This window comes from Echiichthys vipera, assembly GCF_963691815.1.
Source record: "Echiichthys vipera genome assembly, chromosome: 5".
Lineage (NCBI taxonomy): Eukaryota > Metazoa > Chordata > Actinopteri > Perciformes > Trachinidae > Echiichthys > Echiichthys vipera.
Window position 1 is genome coordinate 7,214,562 of NC_139830.1, and position 16,991 is coordinate 7,231,552.

Genomic DNA, 16,991 nt, shown 5'->3' on the forward strand with positions numbered 1-16,991 from the left:
TGGACCTTGAAGAGTCAACTTCAGTTTCACAGGAAAATAAATAAAGGTGAGTTATCTGTTTACATGAAAGTATTGTAAAGCAGCCAGTCTGATTCATATGGCTTGCAGGATTAAGCTGAACAGATCACTCTCCTGTAATGCAAACAGACAAAAGAAGCAAATACACCTATTCCAGTTGTTGTTTGTCCCAGGTGCAAGAGACAGATGAATTTGATGGAATGCGTCAGGAGGAGTGCTGACAAACTGATGCAGTAACTGATAAAGACATACAAGTAGAATAGCTTTCAATTGGCAAGAGACTGTTATCAGACTGAGATCCTGTCAACTCGGGTATGTCCGTCCATCATACTACAAGCTTATCAGCAGTGGGGGATTATAATTCTTTTCACTGAAAGTGGATTAAATCCCAAAGCAGCAGAATCGCCACTTTCTGAATGCACATATATATGGAGGGATGTACAGACACACCACCTGTACACACTTTGATAGTATGTACAACAACATGGCTACCATACATGAGACTCTACTTTATAAGAGACTATCCCCCTGGTTGGATAAAAACACTAGCTAATGCAAAGCAAGGAGGTGTATCTGTAACTGTAAATATCAGTATTTTCATCTACATATTTTGAGATGTGGGTAGAACCTATGAGTTCATTTTCTGTGTTTTATACTGCAATTCACGTATTATGTACATTATGGGTTAACTGCTCACAAAAAAAACAAAAACAAAAAAACTAGAGACCACTTGCAATTGGATCACAGCAGACACAACGCCAAATTGGACCAGGGTCGCAACGTGTGCGTGTACTCTCTACCTCCCTAATTCCCTTGCTCGGAACACACCCTCGACTCCCTCTAGCAGAGCTTTGATGTTATTGTACTGACAAAATCTGTCCACAGACAGATAGACATAAAAAACACATTTGAAGTGTCCATAATAAACACCAATTTGCACATACAAAAGGAGGTTGGACATGCTGTGGGAGGAGAACCAGATGAAGTGTTATTGTAAAGGTCTGAAAAAAAAATTAAGAATAATCTGACAAGCGCTTTTGACTTAATTTGCATGCACTTCTGAGATGGCTCCTTACTTCAGCTTGTCAGTTTCTCATCTATTGTCAAATCACACATAGTGCCAGGCTTCCGTAAAAATAACAGTTGCAATCACCAGTCAGTCATGCATTCCCAGCAAGTATTAAACTAATGGAAATGTATCTAGCTTTGGTTGCTATAGCAGTTCCTGTTGTCACTGTACAGACACAAGTCTACTTTGATACTGAAGAAAGAGTCTGAATCAGATGATTATAATCCAAGATCTGAACATTCAAAAAGAGACATTTAAATGTTTAGATCATTTTGGCAGTGTCAATGCACATGGCATTGATTTTGAAGGCTGGGAGTTTTTTTTTAATTTTGGAAGTTCAACCTCAGCTACTATAAAATGTCTATAATAAAATGTAACCAATATACAGAAACTCAGACACTAAATGTCAAAAAAGAACCTATTGAATCCACAGTTTTTAAGCCCGGTGCCATTACAGTTTTCAATCTACAGCCCTGGCTTCAAAATTTTAGATTTCCATATCTTCCATCAGATTGGGCCATATTCTCATCTTTGTCCTATCAGGCAAATGCACATATTTTCTTTGTTTCCACTGGGGGCATTGCTGCTCTATTATGAACTAATGCAGTGTTCGAAAGCTAAAGTCGGTAACTTTCTATGAAGACGATGTTCTTTTTTTCATATTTGCTGAAACTGTTACTATATCCTGACAGCACAGTGAGGCATACAATCTGTGAAAAAGTAATGTATGATCAAATATGAATCGATATTCTGCTACTGTACAGCCAATTTCTCGCATAAAGTGTTTTGAGATTCAATACAGTGAAAGTAAAACATATTATTAGTATAGTATATGATACTGGTATATAATCATTTTATGGCAGTTTTTCGACATCAACATTTTATCCTTCTAAGGGCATCGGCAACTTAGGATGCTTTCACACCTGACAATCTGTTTCTAGTCCACTTCCCTGGTGTGAACCAGATGCGAAAATTAATTTCCCCCCCCCCAGCTGGTCTTGTCTTTCACACCTATTCATTCAATCTGGTCTGAATCAGTTGATTGACGTGCTGAAGTGAACCCAAATGTAGCTGCACTTCGACTCAATACAGGTTTGGGACAAAAAAGAAAAAACAACAACATTTCACTCATTGGTCAGATGTGTCCGGGTCGGGCGCAATAACGTAGATGCTGAACTGCTCTTCGTTTGGTCAGCACACTGAGGATGTTAACAGTGTGACAGCAAACAAAGCACCTGCCACAAGTAACGTCACAATGGAGAGACAACTGAGGGGGTTGATTTTATTACAGTACTACTCGAGGTTTGTCCGCGGTGATTAATGCTGACGTGTTGTTGTTGTGGTGACAGGGATGAGATCACGTTCTCACCCTAAAAAAACTGCACCAGAGTTCGTTTTGAAGCGGACGGAGACCACCTCTTCTATCCTGTCTCAGTCTGCTTATTTGATCCACTTCTGCCGCGCACCCGAGTACGATCGCTTCATTCCCACCTGCACAAATGAACTGTAGCAAATGAGGGAGCGCACTAAACTCTGATTCAACCGAACTATATAATGCTGGTGTGATAGTGCCCTTAAAAAACTAAACAATCTTGTATTTGTTTGATTAAAAAACCTTGCACACATTGACCACACATACAGACTGACACAAATGATCATAAGGACTTGATTGGATGATTCTTACCTGAGGGGTTGAGCAGTCGCCAGGTGATTGTTGGGTCCGGCCTGCCAGTGGCCAAACAACTGAGTGTCACGTTACTGCCCTCATTCACTGTGATGTCTTCCGACACTTTGTAAATGTTGGCTGGGACTGGAAACACAAGAGAAACGTCAAGGTCAATACGATTGCTACCATGTATAAGTGTTAAGAGCAATGTGTGTGTTATTTTAGACAGTCATATTTGACCTTTTTCACAACTTCAGAAGCACTATTGTTTTATTAATCTTTCCGTAAAAAACACACTTTACAATAACTGAAAAAATGAAAAGAAGTAAAAACAAAACAAGTCTACCATGCCTGCTGGTCCCATAACAATCATTACAATGTCTTTACAAGAATTATTGGCTATACATTTTTCAAGTGAAATTCTGTTGTAAAATCATCCCGGGTCTTTTCAGGCAAATTGGGTCATCAAATAAGTCACCAAGACATTTTTTTTCGTGTATGAACTATTAACACAGATTTTACGGAAAGACGCTGACAGCCTGTCGCGGCTAACACAGCTAGGGGCGGTGAGGTAAACACTTAAAAATGTATTTTTTTAACCACTAATACTGCTCCAAATAACACCAAACCTCTGCAGTAGCATGAAAAGAGTCCTTACACATTAACCTAAGGACCAACAATGTAGCATGTGAACACGGAGTCTATTAAAGTAGTGTTTTGAAAGACTTACCTGCTGGCCCCGGTACCAGCAGCTCCATTCGAGTCAATTACCAAATGCAATCCAAAGGGAATAAGCCCATTAATGGTTTATTCCAGCAAAACACGTAAACTTTGGGGTTTGCTGCATACTCGATAATCCCTCTACCTAAGCGTGTCGATTGCCTCACTGTCCAGATTCAAAACAATAAGCCACTGGTTTATCAGAGCACCGTCATTGCACCGCAAAGGCAGCCTATGAAAAGTTTCTGGGTTGTAAGCTTTCATTTTGTTTTGCAGCCGGGAAAGATACAAACCCGAACCATTCTGTCTCCCTTCACTTCAAGTTGCCGGCTAGTCATCTTTCCCTGCGCGTCTTCGGGCAACACACGCCCCTTGACCCCTGCTTCCTGACCCCTGAAATCTGCGTAATGTTTTGGTGCTGCAGGGAAAGCTGTGTGTGTGTGTATCTATTATTAACTTATATCTCAACTGCCACAAACCACAATGTTTACGTGTTTTGCTGGAATAAATCATCACTGGTATCCTTCCTTTTGGACTGCATTTGGTTATTGACTTGAATGGAGCAGCTGGTACCGGGGCCAGCAGGTAAGTCTTTCCAAACACTCTTCTAATACACTCCCTGTTCACATACTACGTTGTTGGTGTTTCGGTTAATGGGTTGAGACTATTATTATGCTACTGCAGAGGTTTGGTGTTATTTTGAGCAGTATTAGTGGTTAAAAAAGACGTTTTAATGCGTCCAACTCGCCGCCCCTGATAGGGACTCTCTGGAAAAGCTACGTTAATAGTTCATGCACAACATTTTTTTTCTCAAGGGCTAATTTGATGACCCAATTTGCCTAAAAAGACCGTGGGATGATTTTACACCGGAATATCACTTGCAACATGAGCTGACCTCGATTCTCTCAATGAAAGGAAGAGTTTTAAAAAAAGCTTTAGAGAACCTTTTTTTTCGACTGCTATGGCCCTCAGAGGTACTTATAGTAAACTTTTTCAACCCAGGATCCCAATAAGCAATTTATTTTCCTGCCCCTGGACCTGACCTTGTGAAAACAGATTGCTTCCCTTGTCATAAGGGCACCCACCAGACACTTAGCTCTGATTCTGAGTTCAGACACATACCTTCACAAAAGGAGGCCTTAATATATGAATCAAAATTTAGAGGATAAATGCAGAATCTTTCAATGTGTGCGTATGTGACACTGATGTTCAAAGTAAAACTCCCTATGCAGTGTTTTAATGATTATCCTGCCTTGTCGAGATCACCATCTATTCCTCACTCCTACTGGTTTCACTCCCACACATACGAGAGGGAGAGGGGAGGGGAGGGAGAAACCTTAACTCTGGCGAAAACAGCTCTGATGAATTAAGAAGGCACAGTCTGTTTTAAAGTGAGTCAGCAGCAAAGATGCAATCAATCATGAAAGATGTAGAGGGCATACATCACTGTTTCCACAAACTGTGGGTAAAGTGGTTGGAATGGTATCATATATAAAGATATGATGGGGCCAGAAATACAAATAATGATCAATGACTTTGGAATATGATGGATTTTGAAGTATGCATAATGTAAGCAAAGGTAGAAGAGTAACTTAATTTTCTCTAAACTGTGATAAGCTGATTTACTATTGTAATTTCAGGTATGCGTGCATATGTGTGTGTTAGGTCTGCACTCCTTCAGGCTGAACGCACCTTGGTCATCTCTCCTTATTTAACCCTATCAATCTCAGCAAAACACCCGCATTCCATCCAATGTTAAAGAGAAGCTTAAGCCGGAACCAACGGGTGTATCTCTATGTAAATCAACATATCAATAGCCCTGTTCCTTATTAACAAAACAGTAAACAGCTTTGACTGCAACCTATTCTTGCCTGTTGTTGCTGGCAAACCAAACAACATGTGCAACAGGTTTGGTTGTGTCCCACTCCCCTGGATTGACGAAATAGTAAATGGTAAATGGACTTAAACTGTACTTATAAAGCGCCTTTCTAGTCTTCTGACTACTCAAGGCGCTTTCACAGTGTTTTTGTCAAATTCACCCATTCATACAGACATTCACACATATGGGAGTGAACATCTACATACCATCTAATCTAACCATTCACACCACATTTACACAACCATCCGCAGCACAGGGAGCAATTCGGGATTCAGCGTCTTGCCCAAGGAAACTTCGAACCGCCAATCTCACGAATGGAGGACGACCCAATCTGCCATTGAGCCACAGTCACCCCTAATAAGCTGCTAATGGTTCACAATTTCTTTTGGAAATGTTGTTTATTGGCAATGATGCTTTCGGAAATCATGGACCATTTAGCAAATAGTTACAAGTGGATTTGGCAGAAAAAAAGCTCTTTTGATAGAACTTCAAGACAGGCAGTTCCCCTTTATAATCATACATGAACATTCGATTCCTGTTTAATCAACAATACCAAAATATAGCAAATAATAGGTTACTGTTGCAGCAAACAGCACTGGATTTAGCTGAGCAACGGTGAAAAGTATCACTTGCTGTTATAATGGCTGGGCTGTACACCAGCATGAATACAATCAGATATCAGCTAAGCCACACTGCTGATGACTGAGCCAGTGATTGTGAAGCATGAATAAAATACCTGACACCAATCAGCTTATACAAGCACAATTTAAGGGCTCCAACTGAACTAATAAATGTTATGTTTTATGCATTTTGTAACTGGGATTTTTCTAGGTGAACCCAAATTCTCCACGCAAATGATCCATCATATATCTTATATTCAACCATTAACACCAATTGTTTCTTCATTGTCTAATAACCTTTATAACAATATGCGAGAAAAAGGTTCAACGATGTGATTCACAAGTCCTCCGCCTGAAACCATGGGATGCTGGAGCATCATATTTCCACCTTTGATCCCTATCTCCTAGTCTTGTTTGCTGTTTGTTTCAAGGGCAACTATTGTTCACCAAATTCAGCTAGACCTATGATCCACTCTTGACCTGCATTCATCGTATACACATTCACAGTCATCAGATTGTCATTCAAAGTTCATTTCTAAATAATCTGCGAACATATTTGTGCTTCAGTCGAGAAAAAGCATGATTATCGCTTGCATTTTTCTGTTCCTGCAATGTGACCCTGCCATTGTCCTGAACTAACCCAGACAGTAATACTGCTTTTTAAACTGCAGGAGGTGTTGCACACAATGAACACACAACAACACACAATCAATTCTTTACTATTTCAAGTAAGAAGGAAAAGACAATATGCTATCTCTCTCTCTTTCTCTCTCTCTCTCTCTCTCTCTCTCTCTCTCTCTCTCTATAAATATATATTTGTGTGTGTGTGTGTGTGTGTGTGTGTGTGTGTGTGTGTGAGTGTGCGTGTTTCACTACTAACTTCATATATTGTATTTGGATTCCATTTTTGTAATCCTGATTGGGAGGTAATAGATTATTTAGAAGTATTTCTTAAAAATTAAAACACATCAAACAACTTCTCTCCAACTCACCATGCTTTATTCACCAATTGTTTTGGTTTGGGCTCTCTTGCCTTCATCAGGATGATGCCTGAGGCTTTTCTCAGTGTTTCTTAAAGAAAGATGGAGGTTTTTCCTAGCCATCAGGGAGCACATATACAGTACTTCATATTGCATTGTACGTGTTTCAGTTGAAGTGGAAATTCAGGAAGTGGAAACATGTGCAGAAATTTAATTTTTTTTAATTTAACAATTGCATCAGAGTGTGCAGCTTTGACCCAAATACATGAAAGAGCAGTAAACCCTAGTTACCATGATTAAAATAACAGTCTTCACACTCTGCACATCAGATTCAAATTTATGTAACCATCCAAATAATTTACGCATAAAAAACAGCATTGGGAAATAAATCATTAAACCTTATGGGTAACCTGCTTGAAAGTGTCAACAGCAGCACAATCAGCTGCAAAAAGCTGCTGTGGAAATAAAAGACTCTGCCAGCTCTCAACAACTGTTGTGTCCATAAACAGGGCACTTAAACTCAAACTGCTCCATTAAAGTTACTCAGTGGCCCTACAATAAAGAATGCACAATAGTTGTACTCCTTTAGTGGAATAGCCAGTATAGGGGTTCTTCTTGCAGTGAGACACATTTTCATATATGAAGCTGAAAAAAAAGCTCCTCCTCCATCAACCAGGTTTTCTAAGATAAGGTATTTCAGTTTGTCTCTCTCTCTCTCTCTCCCACCCGTCTCTCTAATATCAACTGACAAGACTTTCACAATCGTGCCAAACAGCATTTTAAATGAAGTCATGCAGAGTTATTGCTGTAGTAAAATGACCAAGACACAATGAAGATGTGTTTCCCAGATATAGGGGGGAAAGGAAGGGTGGGGAGCTATGGCGAAGGCACTCAATTGAGGTGACAAAGAATCCAATTGGCTTTTTTTTCCATCTCCAAAACAACCAAAGTGGGGCGGGGAGGGGTGGAAGAGTTGATTGTGGATGTGTGACTGGAGAATTAATCCTCGCTACCGGGGAAACAAACAACTGCTCATACTCTGATAACCCTGTCACCTTTATAAATGGGAGAGAAGCGGAAGGGGAAGGATGGGGAGAAAAGTGGAAAAGTAGAAGAGATGAAGAAAGGAAGACATGGTAAAGGAAAGAAGTGTGAATGACATTTGCAGCTCTTGCAGCCATGGCGCATTGGTGTCCAGCTCTTAGCATTGCAAGCAGAGGAATTGAAGAAAGGAGTCAATTGTTATCGTAGTCATAGGTCAACCTTCAAGGGACAATGTTGGAAAGGACAGCCCTTTGAAAAGCACTTTGACTCTGTAGCTACAAGATGAATGAATTCCACGGAGAAACTCTACACTCTCCCCTAATATTTTCTCTATAGCTGTTTGTGTGAGTTATGGTATAGACCATGCAGTAGTTCCTCAAGTGCGCAGTGCAGCGGCATAACAGGCGGGGCACATGTGACTGGGGGGAAATGTGATGCTTTGACGTAATCGACGTTTTTCACAGCAGAACAAATACATGTTTTACTTTGAAATCTTTCATAAAAGCAATCACACAAGCAATGGTGTTCATTCAGATATCTGAAGGTTTACAGAATTGAAATATATTTGAAAGAGACGATAAGAAAAAGCAGGCAATGCTTCCAAGATGAACAAGACCACATGCCCAGCTGATGGTAATCAACCACAAAAGAAAAAAAAAAGTATTGTAAAAAGTACGACAATTGAACTTTCTCTGTGTAGCAAAGTGATTTTAAATGTCATTTCTTTTCTCTCTATTCTTTGAAAAAGCACACAAACTGAACATTAAACCACTGGTAAAAACACAGGCATGGGCTACAAACATCTATATTCAACACAGCATTGTGTTCAATACAAAGTCACACACTCACTTTGATACACACTATCAAACCTCTACACCTTGGGGAATTTATTTTAACTTTTCTCATACACTTTTCTCATACGTATAATTAATTTCCATTCATATCGAAACATAACCAAGCACAGTGCAGGAGGTTTGTCAGGATTAAGCTCCCGCCCGAAGAAAAAAAAGCCTCACGGCTAATGATCTCCTATTTGGTTTAGGTTTTTCAATTCTTCAGAAATAATAAATCTCTGATGAAAACGTTGGAAATACACTGCCCTTACTTTCCACTCTCGTTTCAAACTTCAAAGAAAGAATGAAAGAGAGAGCAAAAGGTAGACAGTGAGAAAGAGCACAGAGAGCGAGACTAATTAGGGGGGAATGTGTTTGTAGGTTTGTGCATTAAATGTGTGCATCCGCATTGAGAAGGGAGAGAGAGACCCACACAGCTACAAGCACGTCCTTAGTCCATGTGACAAGTTATTGATCATGGGGAGAAATGGAGTCTTTGCACAATTAATTACTTCATTCATTACTGGGTATACTTACAGCCGCCCATTGCCAAATACTCTAATCAAGATGATAGTGTGATTCATAATTATTCTCTAGCATGAAACCTCGCAAATGAATGGGTTTGTTTGGCTGTAATTAAGAGCAACACGTGTCAGGACTGACTATTATTGATGGAAGCACTCTGCATATTTGTTTTAGGCAGTAATAAAGCATTCAATAATTTAAAAAAGAGAGACAGTGACAGACCACTTAATGTTACTGAGCGAAGTGACACTGCACCATTCCATTTTTAAATTGGATGATCTGTCCTGTAACCTTCAGTAGAGATTTATTGATTTAAGGTGAGAGGCTTACATGCAGGTTAAAACCAGCTGTGGATGACAGATAATGTCTAAAATTGTTGCTGTTTTAACCAGTGTTTTACTGTCTCTCTCTGTTGCTACTAGCCTCAATTGAAAGGATTTGCTCTCTTTGTCAATAAATATTAATCTGCAATTGTTTGTTTCTTTATCCAAGTTTTCAGTTTGCGCAAGAAATGCAGAAAATCCAGCCCAGTAACCCTAGGTAATTTATTACCAATGAATGTTTATACCAAAGCCGGAAGTAATGTGACAATGCAACATTGGCATTTATATATTTATCATATAATTATTGACAGTCCTAACCTTAACTAAGCATCACAGCTGCCTGACACTAACTATTTCTGATATTACATTCATCATAAGTGTAGTTGCCATGTGCAGATATTTCAGAAAGCAACATTTTTATTTGGCGCTGAACATGAACAAAACCGTACAACCAAATTTAATAAAGGGTTCTGCAGAATTTTGCCAAACTGATGTTCACGTCAAAAATTGAAGCATGCATATATCAATTTAATGCATTTGTGTTGTCAGTATGAACAAGACAATGTGTTAATCATAATACACAACTGTCTGCCATGAAATATAGTACATCTTCACATGTGTGCATTCACAAACTACAAATATACAAAAAAACAATTTTGAACAACAAATGTTCCCGGTTCATGAAATATGGTAAAAGTATGCTTATAAAAGGCAGGAGTAGCCTAGATGTAGGAGTTGAATTGCTGTGGACACACTTGAAGGATAAAGAGGTTGACATTTTGCTAAATGGGATTCAGCAAATCCAAGATGTTTAATCCAACACTTTGTCAACCGTCTTATCCACTTCAACAAAAGACTTTGCAGGAGAGCGTAATTAATGTTGTCAACAAGGTGTACCCATGATAAAAATGCTAGAAAAGATGGTTTGACCTAAAAGGTACAGCCAAGAAAAATAACAACGGCATCATCCATGATTGGCAATACAGAGTAAAGCTCTGTCGACCACAAAAGAGATTGGACCAGCACTTACAAAATAATAGAGAATTTCCACGCTCAATTACACCAAACAGAATGATGATGTGCATTTTTTAAGTGCAGGAACTAACCAACTTGTCGCAGCACCGCACACTTGTGCCATTAAACCTGAGCCCTACACCTCATTTCAGGATAGCATAATAAACCTCTCTTTTCCACTCTGTATTTCTGCCTCTCTGTTCAACATTTCTCATATCCACAGTTGGACTATTCTCTGATGTATCGAAAAATATGGCAACATTTCTTGCATGTCCATGTCATAATAAGCATGAAATTAGCCTTTGAACAGAAGTAGGGAAGGCAGCAGGTAATTCAGGAAGGAACCTTGCCCACCTGGACTCTGTCAGATTGCTTTATGTTCAACTTATACTGTTCATTACAATTCAGGGATTCAGGGACACAACTCTATTCAACTCTTACACAGTATACAATAAACAACTCAGCTTTGTCGGCGAAATTCATTCTCTTATCTTGGCCCGTCAGACTATTGGTTAAAACAACAATATACATATGAATTAATGGACACACTATAAAAAGCAGTGTCCAAATGAAAGAACAACTTAGGAGTTAAATAGAAATACATCTTTTACAAACAGAACAAAGACATTAAAAGTGCTGTACTAAAAATACTTGTACTAAAAAAAAAGAAATGGGCAGTGATTGTCTCCACACGGCTCTCAGTGACCATTTCCCAACTCGTCAAATGCCGCTCTTCTGCGGCCCCTGGCATCTGATACCAAGGCACATGGCACTCACATGCATGCACAGCTGGACCGGCTAAAGAAACAAATGCCATTATCCCACTAAATCTGTATATAGCAAATAGTTGATTGCTGCAATAATAAAACTGTATATGTTGTTGAGTACAGCTCTTTTAAAGTATTGTACAGCAATAAATCCTCTATACACTCATTGTTCTGTGTAAACCAGTTTACATGGTTTGCATTTTTCCCCCTTGGGTTCATTTTTCCTCCCTCTTACATTCACCCCGTTGGCTCACATTGTGACATTAGGGGGAGTGATGTGGCAGAGAGTGTAGAAGAGACATGCAATTATGCTCAACCAATTTGAAACAATTAGGAGATAATCAGGAGCACGTACTTGCAGCTCTTTAGCTTTTAGTGCTGGGGAGCTTTGCTGCCAATTAACTGCTTTCTATGAAACATGGTCTGCCCAAATTCTGCCCCATCCAAAGGACCCCCTAAAAAAGAACAATATAATAAGCCTGTTTGCCACCAAAGTGGCTCCTGACATAACTCAGACATTGAACAATGTCACATAAAACAAGCACCTGCTGTACTAAAATGCTGGTGTGATTTTGTGTTAGTACTTGTGTGTGCCAGATCTCTGCCTTTTCCTGCTTCTTCACCTTTGTCTTACAAAAACTAAAAGAGCGACAACCAGGGAATCTTGAATAGACTATCATCAATCTTCTCTGGATTTGGCAATATCAGGTCAAAGGAAGAAGAGATGCACAGCCAACACCCCCATTTGTACTAGAAGCCTTTAATAAATCTAAACTCTGAAAGACTATTGAAAGTGTATAAAAGGGCCAAAGCAAAGAGGAGCTGTGAAAGTAGTACAATTTAATTGATGTGCTACATCTCGGAAAGTCTGCAATGTGCTTGTGTTGACAAAGAACATTAATACTTAGCTCATTGGCTTAGCCATCAGTTGTAGTCTTACTTATGAATTAACATACATACATACATACATACACAAGTACAGTCAGAAAGTCATTGTTAATATCCATCGACAATCCCTTCAATGTTACATTGTCACTCAATGTAATGACAAGATACATCTGCATTGCATGAGTTGCACATACAGACTTAGACACACACTGTGCTATCACGTCCCCACATCGGAAATGTGGAGGAGCACCATCTGAGACCTCAGGGTATGTTTTCTGCTGCGACACACATACACTAATTCCTCTCTGCCTGGCACTGCAGAATTGAAAAAGAAAATGCATGTGAGAAGTGGGCTGACACTGCTGTTACTGCTGTGAGAGGAGAAGCTCAAGCGGACACAGACACTCTTAGTCGTTATAAAAACAGAAGGTAGATGAGCGAGGTGATGACACAGAAGATGGCACCACCTCCTCCTCTCCATCCCAACTACAGCAGTCAGCAGCTGTACTTTAAAAACCCAAGATGCCTGTGAAAGTTTCAAAGGAAGTGCCGGATACGAGACAGATGCAATGGCCTGCTGGAGGCGCAGATTGAAGCAAACGGGAAAATAGGGAGCTTTCTCTGTGTTTTTTTCCGAAGGTGATTACTTAAGGAGATGGTTTTTCAGTGTGTTCTTTGAGGTGTTCCTCCAATGAGTGTCACACAAGGGCAGCGACTCGTAAATCACAAGAGCACTTAATTGATGTTTGCACAGAAAGACAGAAAACAACAGGTGTAAGATAGGAAGGTGTAACAGCAGTTTGCTAATAAGCTCTTCACAGGCAGCCAGGGAGGGTCAAAGAGGAGAAAATAGATAGTAATTCTAAACAAACTAATGGCAGCTCTTGTGGAAAAAAAAGTGCGTGTTTATTTATTCCATATGAGCTGTAATTCTTATCTTGGACTAATGGAGGTACCTCCGTGAATCCCTTTCCTCCTCAGGAGCAGTAACTTTGTAGCTTGGCATCCGCAAAGTGTGGAGGGCTTGCCAAAAAAGGCGAAGGAGATTTTCCATTCAAGCCTTCGGATGATTTAGAGGCTTAGGATATCATACCGTTCATTATGATGAGAAAAACAAAGATGGCCAGACAAGCTAAATCCAAGGTTATACAATCTTGGCTGCAATAGATGCCTTCCCCTTTAAAGGTACCATTTCTACAAATGTTTAATACCACTTCATGCCCTTTGTTCCTTCACTTACAAATACCATTCCTCTTTTTGTCACTTTGTCCAGACAAAGGTTCTTAGATACCAGAAGCCCTCTCACAACACATATACCTATGCAGCACAGATTAGATGTCTTTTAGACCCCACCACATCCAATTTTTCACCTTTTCTTTCTTATTCAAAAGCTATTTCAGGGCTAGTCCAGTACAGCTGGTTCAGCAAAAACCTGGGTTCATGATAGGGAGTCAATGATGTATGAATGTTTTCTTCTGAAGTTACTCTCATCACTGCTCCAATAAGAACAAGAAAACAGTTATTATGATCTTCAGTTTACTCATACATTTAATTAATCTAATCGAATTGATTACATATACTGTACATCATTATTTGCTGTCAGGGACAGATTATAAATACTCAGTTGTATTTTGGTAGATTAGTGAGTGGTCGTAATGAGGGCTGGATCGGACTCCATTCAGCAGTGAGTCTTCTCCTTTGATCTCACGTACACACCAGGTGTGCAGCAGTCTGCTAACTTGTTGCTCTCAGCTACATAAGCTACTCTGTTTTAACAAAGTTGGGGGCCTTTCAGACCAAATGTGGTTTGATCTCAGCTTGCCACCTAGTTCACCCCACATCTACAGTACCATATGCTATGCCTAAAGTTCAACCATGTTGGATGTTGACATATGGGGTCAAGGGGTATCACAGAGCATGATTAATCTGTTTTTTTAGGCGTTTTTCTTGAGCATTTTTTAAGGTGTCATTTTTTCTGTGATTGATTAATTGAAATGAACAAGTTATTTTTGACAGCACTTGTTTTTAGCTATTATTAATTAAGTCAACTATGATGCCGATAAAATGTAAATTGAGGACATAAACTCATTTAAATTGAATAATAAAGCTTTAAATGTAATCATTTTATTAAAAATCTCAAAGTTTTAAATGTATATGAGCGGCTGATTTTGTCTCTTTTTCATGAAAACTATCACTGGGCTCTTTTATAGTTGTCCAACAGAATTATAGATTTTTTGCATTACAACATATCCATAAACCTAGACAGTATCTTATTGATTTATACAAATTCAAAGTGAAAGTAGAAGTTCAAAGCAACAAAATACTGTCTCCTTGCTCACTCAGGCATTAAAAGGGGTCTATCAAATTACAGCTTGACTTATTGTGGCATTCAGATGGCCTTTCAGCGTAATTCCCCTGATTCTTGAAGACCCTTAAGGATGTTTTGTGGAAGTCAAACCAGCAATCAGCACTAATCAATACTACCTGATGTGCCCTTATTTGCGATGCCAGATTAAAGAGGACCCCATAATAGTGAGAATGTAAGTGTGGATTTGTGTGTGTGTGTGTGCGCGTGTGTGTGTGTGTGTGTGCATGTATGTGTGTGTGTGAGAGAGAGTGCGTGAGTGCGTGTGTGAGTGAGTGAGTGAGTGGGTGAGTGAGAGAGAGACGATTAACATTTTGAGACTCCTCCCCAGACTAGAGGGCTCCAGACTCCTTGGTTAGAAGTCATTAACTTTTAACCTGAGATTAGGTCCAAAGGTTCTTTATTTCAGTCTGCAGCTTTGTTGATGGACTCCCACCACTCTCTTTCTAATGGGAAAGGAGCATTGGGATTGATGCACACAAGCAACCTGACACATAAGGATATGATGTGAATTAGGAGAAATTCAGATGCACATATAATGATAAATCAGCACATGCAGTTTGGTTGATTCCCTGAATGAGTCACAGCAGATTATATGGTTTTCCTATAATGTACTTTGGCACTAATTATGGGTAAAATGAAGACAATGTTCCGTTAGCACACTTAGTACCATTCCAATTAAATAACTCACCATAATTGCCTATCTGTGTTTCCCATATAATTAGTACCAAATTACATAGTTAATTCCCGTCAAGGGACGTGCTAGGAATTTACAGGCCCTGTAAAAGAAAGTGTTACCAAGAAAACAAGCACAAAAAAGCACCGAGTATCTCATGGGATTTCTACACAGTCTCCAGCCATCCCCACCTTGTGTATCTTGATGTTACACTCGACAGGACATTCACTTTCAAAAACCCTCTTCAGACCACCAAAGCTGAGGTAAACACCTGCAATAACATCCTGTACAAACCAGTCAAGTGGGGCACAATTCCTCAACAGTCCGTGCAACTGCCATTGCACTGTGTTTCTCCAAAGTAGAGTATGGCACCTCAAGCTGGAGCCCATCATGTCACACCAAACTGGTGGACAGCTTAAAATGACACCTGCCGCTTTATAATGGGATGCATTAAGACAACACCTCTCCCTGGTATCTATTCCCTTGTTGGCATCACTCCCCCTTATCACCTTGGTCAGTCAGACGAGTGAGTAAGACACCCCTTGCATGGCTGACTGAGTCTCACAGCCTGCGACCTAGAACCAGCTTCATGCAGATGGTCCTGCTCCTCCAGATGACTAAATAAAAAGCAAGGAGCAACACCTGGAAAGATGGAAAAAATCTAACACCCAGGCTCTAGAATGACGGCGCAGAGTTACCCACTGAACTTTACCATTACCTTGGTTAAGCAACCTGGAAGTCTCTAAATAGACTGTGTGTTGAGCAGAGGAGGTGCAAAAGACTGATGAAACCCTGGAGCTATACAATAGAACAGACCCATGCAGCTTTTCACCAGTGCAGAACATGAATGTGCAGATGAACCCTGGTGTAGCCCAGAAGACCTGCTAGAACTCGACTCATCAGGTTTGGCCTTTGCCGAATATGGGCACAACGACATCTGAGATTGCTATGAACTTGAAAGAAGACGAACAAAATCACTTCCTCAACCTGTAAGCAGGACATCAAAACACATATATATATTTCAAGTGATTTGCATTACTGTTGAATAAAGTTAGGATAATCTAAAGAGATATAAATTTAAAAAGAAGAAGGTCAAAACAGAAGTAAGAGGTACAAAGTCAAATCTACAGGGAAACATTTCTTTTAAAATGAAAATGATGTCACACTCTTCTGTTAAAGTCTTAACTTGTTCTATTTCCTTCAAAATCTGAATATGAATACTTCATGGAGTGCAATAATGTTTAAATTATTTTTTCATGTTGTGCCAGATAAGACAAAATCTCCCTTCCTTAACATAAAATTGCCCCTCCCTAGCTCTCTTCCTGCTTTCTGTTTCAAATACGCAAAATCATGGAAGTACGATGCCTTTTTGTGCTATTTGATTGTGATTTTAGTTTTAGCTTCGGAACATGTCACAGTACTCTTCAGACCTTGTAATCCCCATGACAGTCACCGGTCAGCATCTGGTATTCTCCCAATGAGCTAAATAGGACTTAAAAGGATGTGAATCCAACAGTCCATTTTATGGATGTACCTGCGGCTCTCTGTGATGTGATTCTGGAATAACCAGCTTAGAGCACTCCTTACTCTGGATCCATACAACA

At 39.7% G+C, this 16,991-nt stretch overlaps 1 protein-coding gene across 2 annotated transcripts in view; it reads right to left on the reverse strand.

The window, feature by feature from the left end:
• The window catches only part of lsamp (limbic system associated membrane protein), a 193,609-nt gene that overhangs the window by 35,364 nt on the left and 141,254 nt on the right, over window positions 1-16,991 (reverse strand). For both annotated transcript variants that reach the window (XM_083913421.1, XM_083913420.1), the window contains exon 4: window positions 2,772-2,897. In XM_083913421.1, the coding sequence (XP_083769547.1) occupies window positions 2,772-2,897 (126 nt within the window). The remainder of the gene's footprint in view (window positions 1-2,771; window positions 2,898-16,991) is intronic.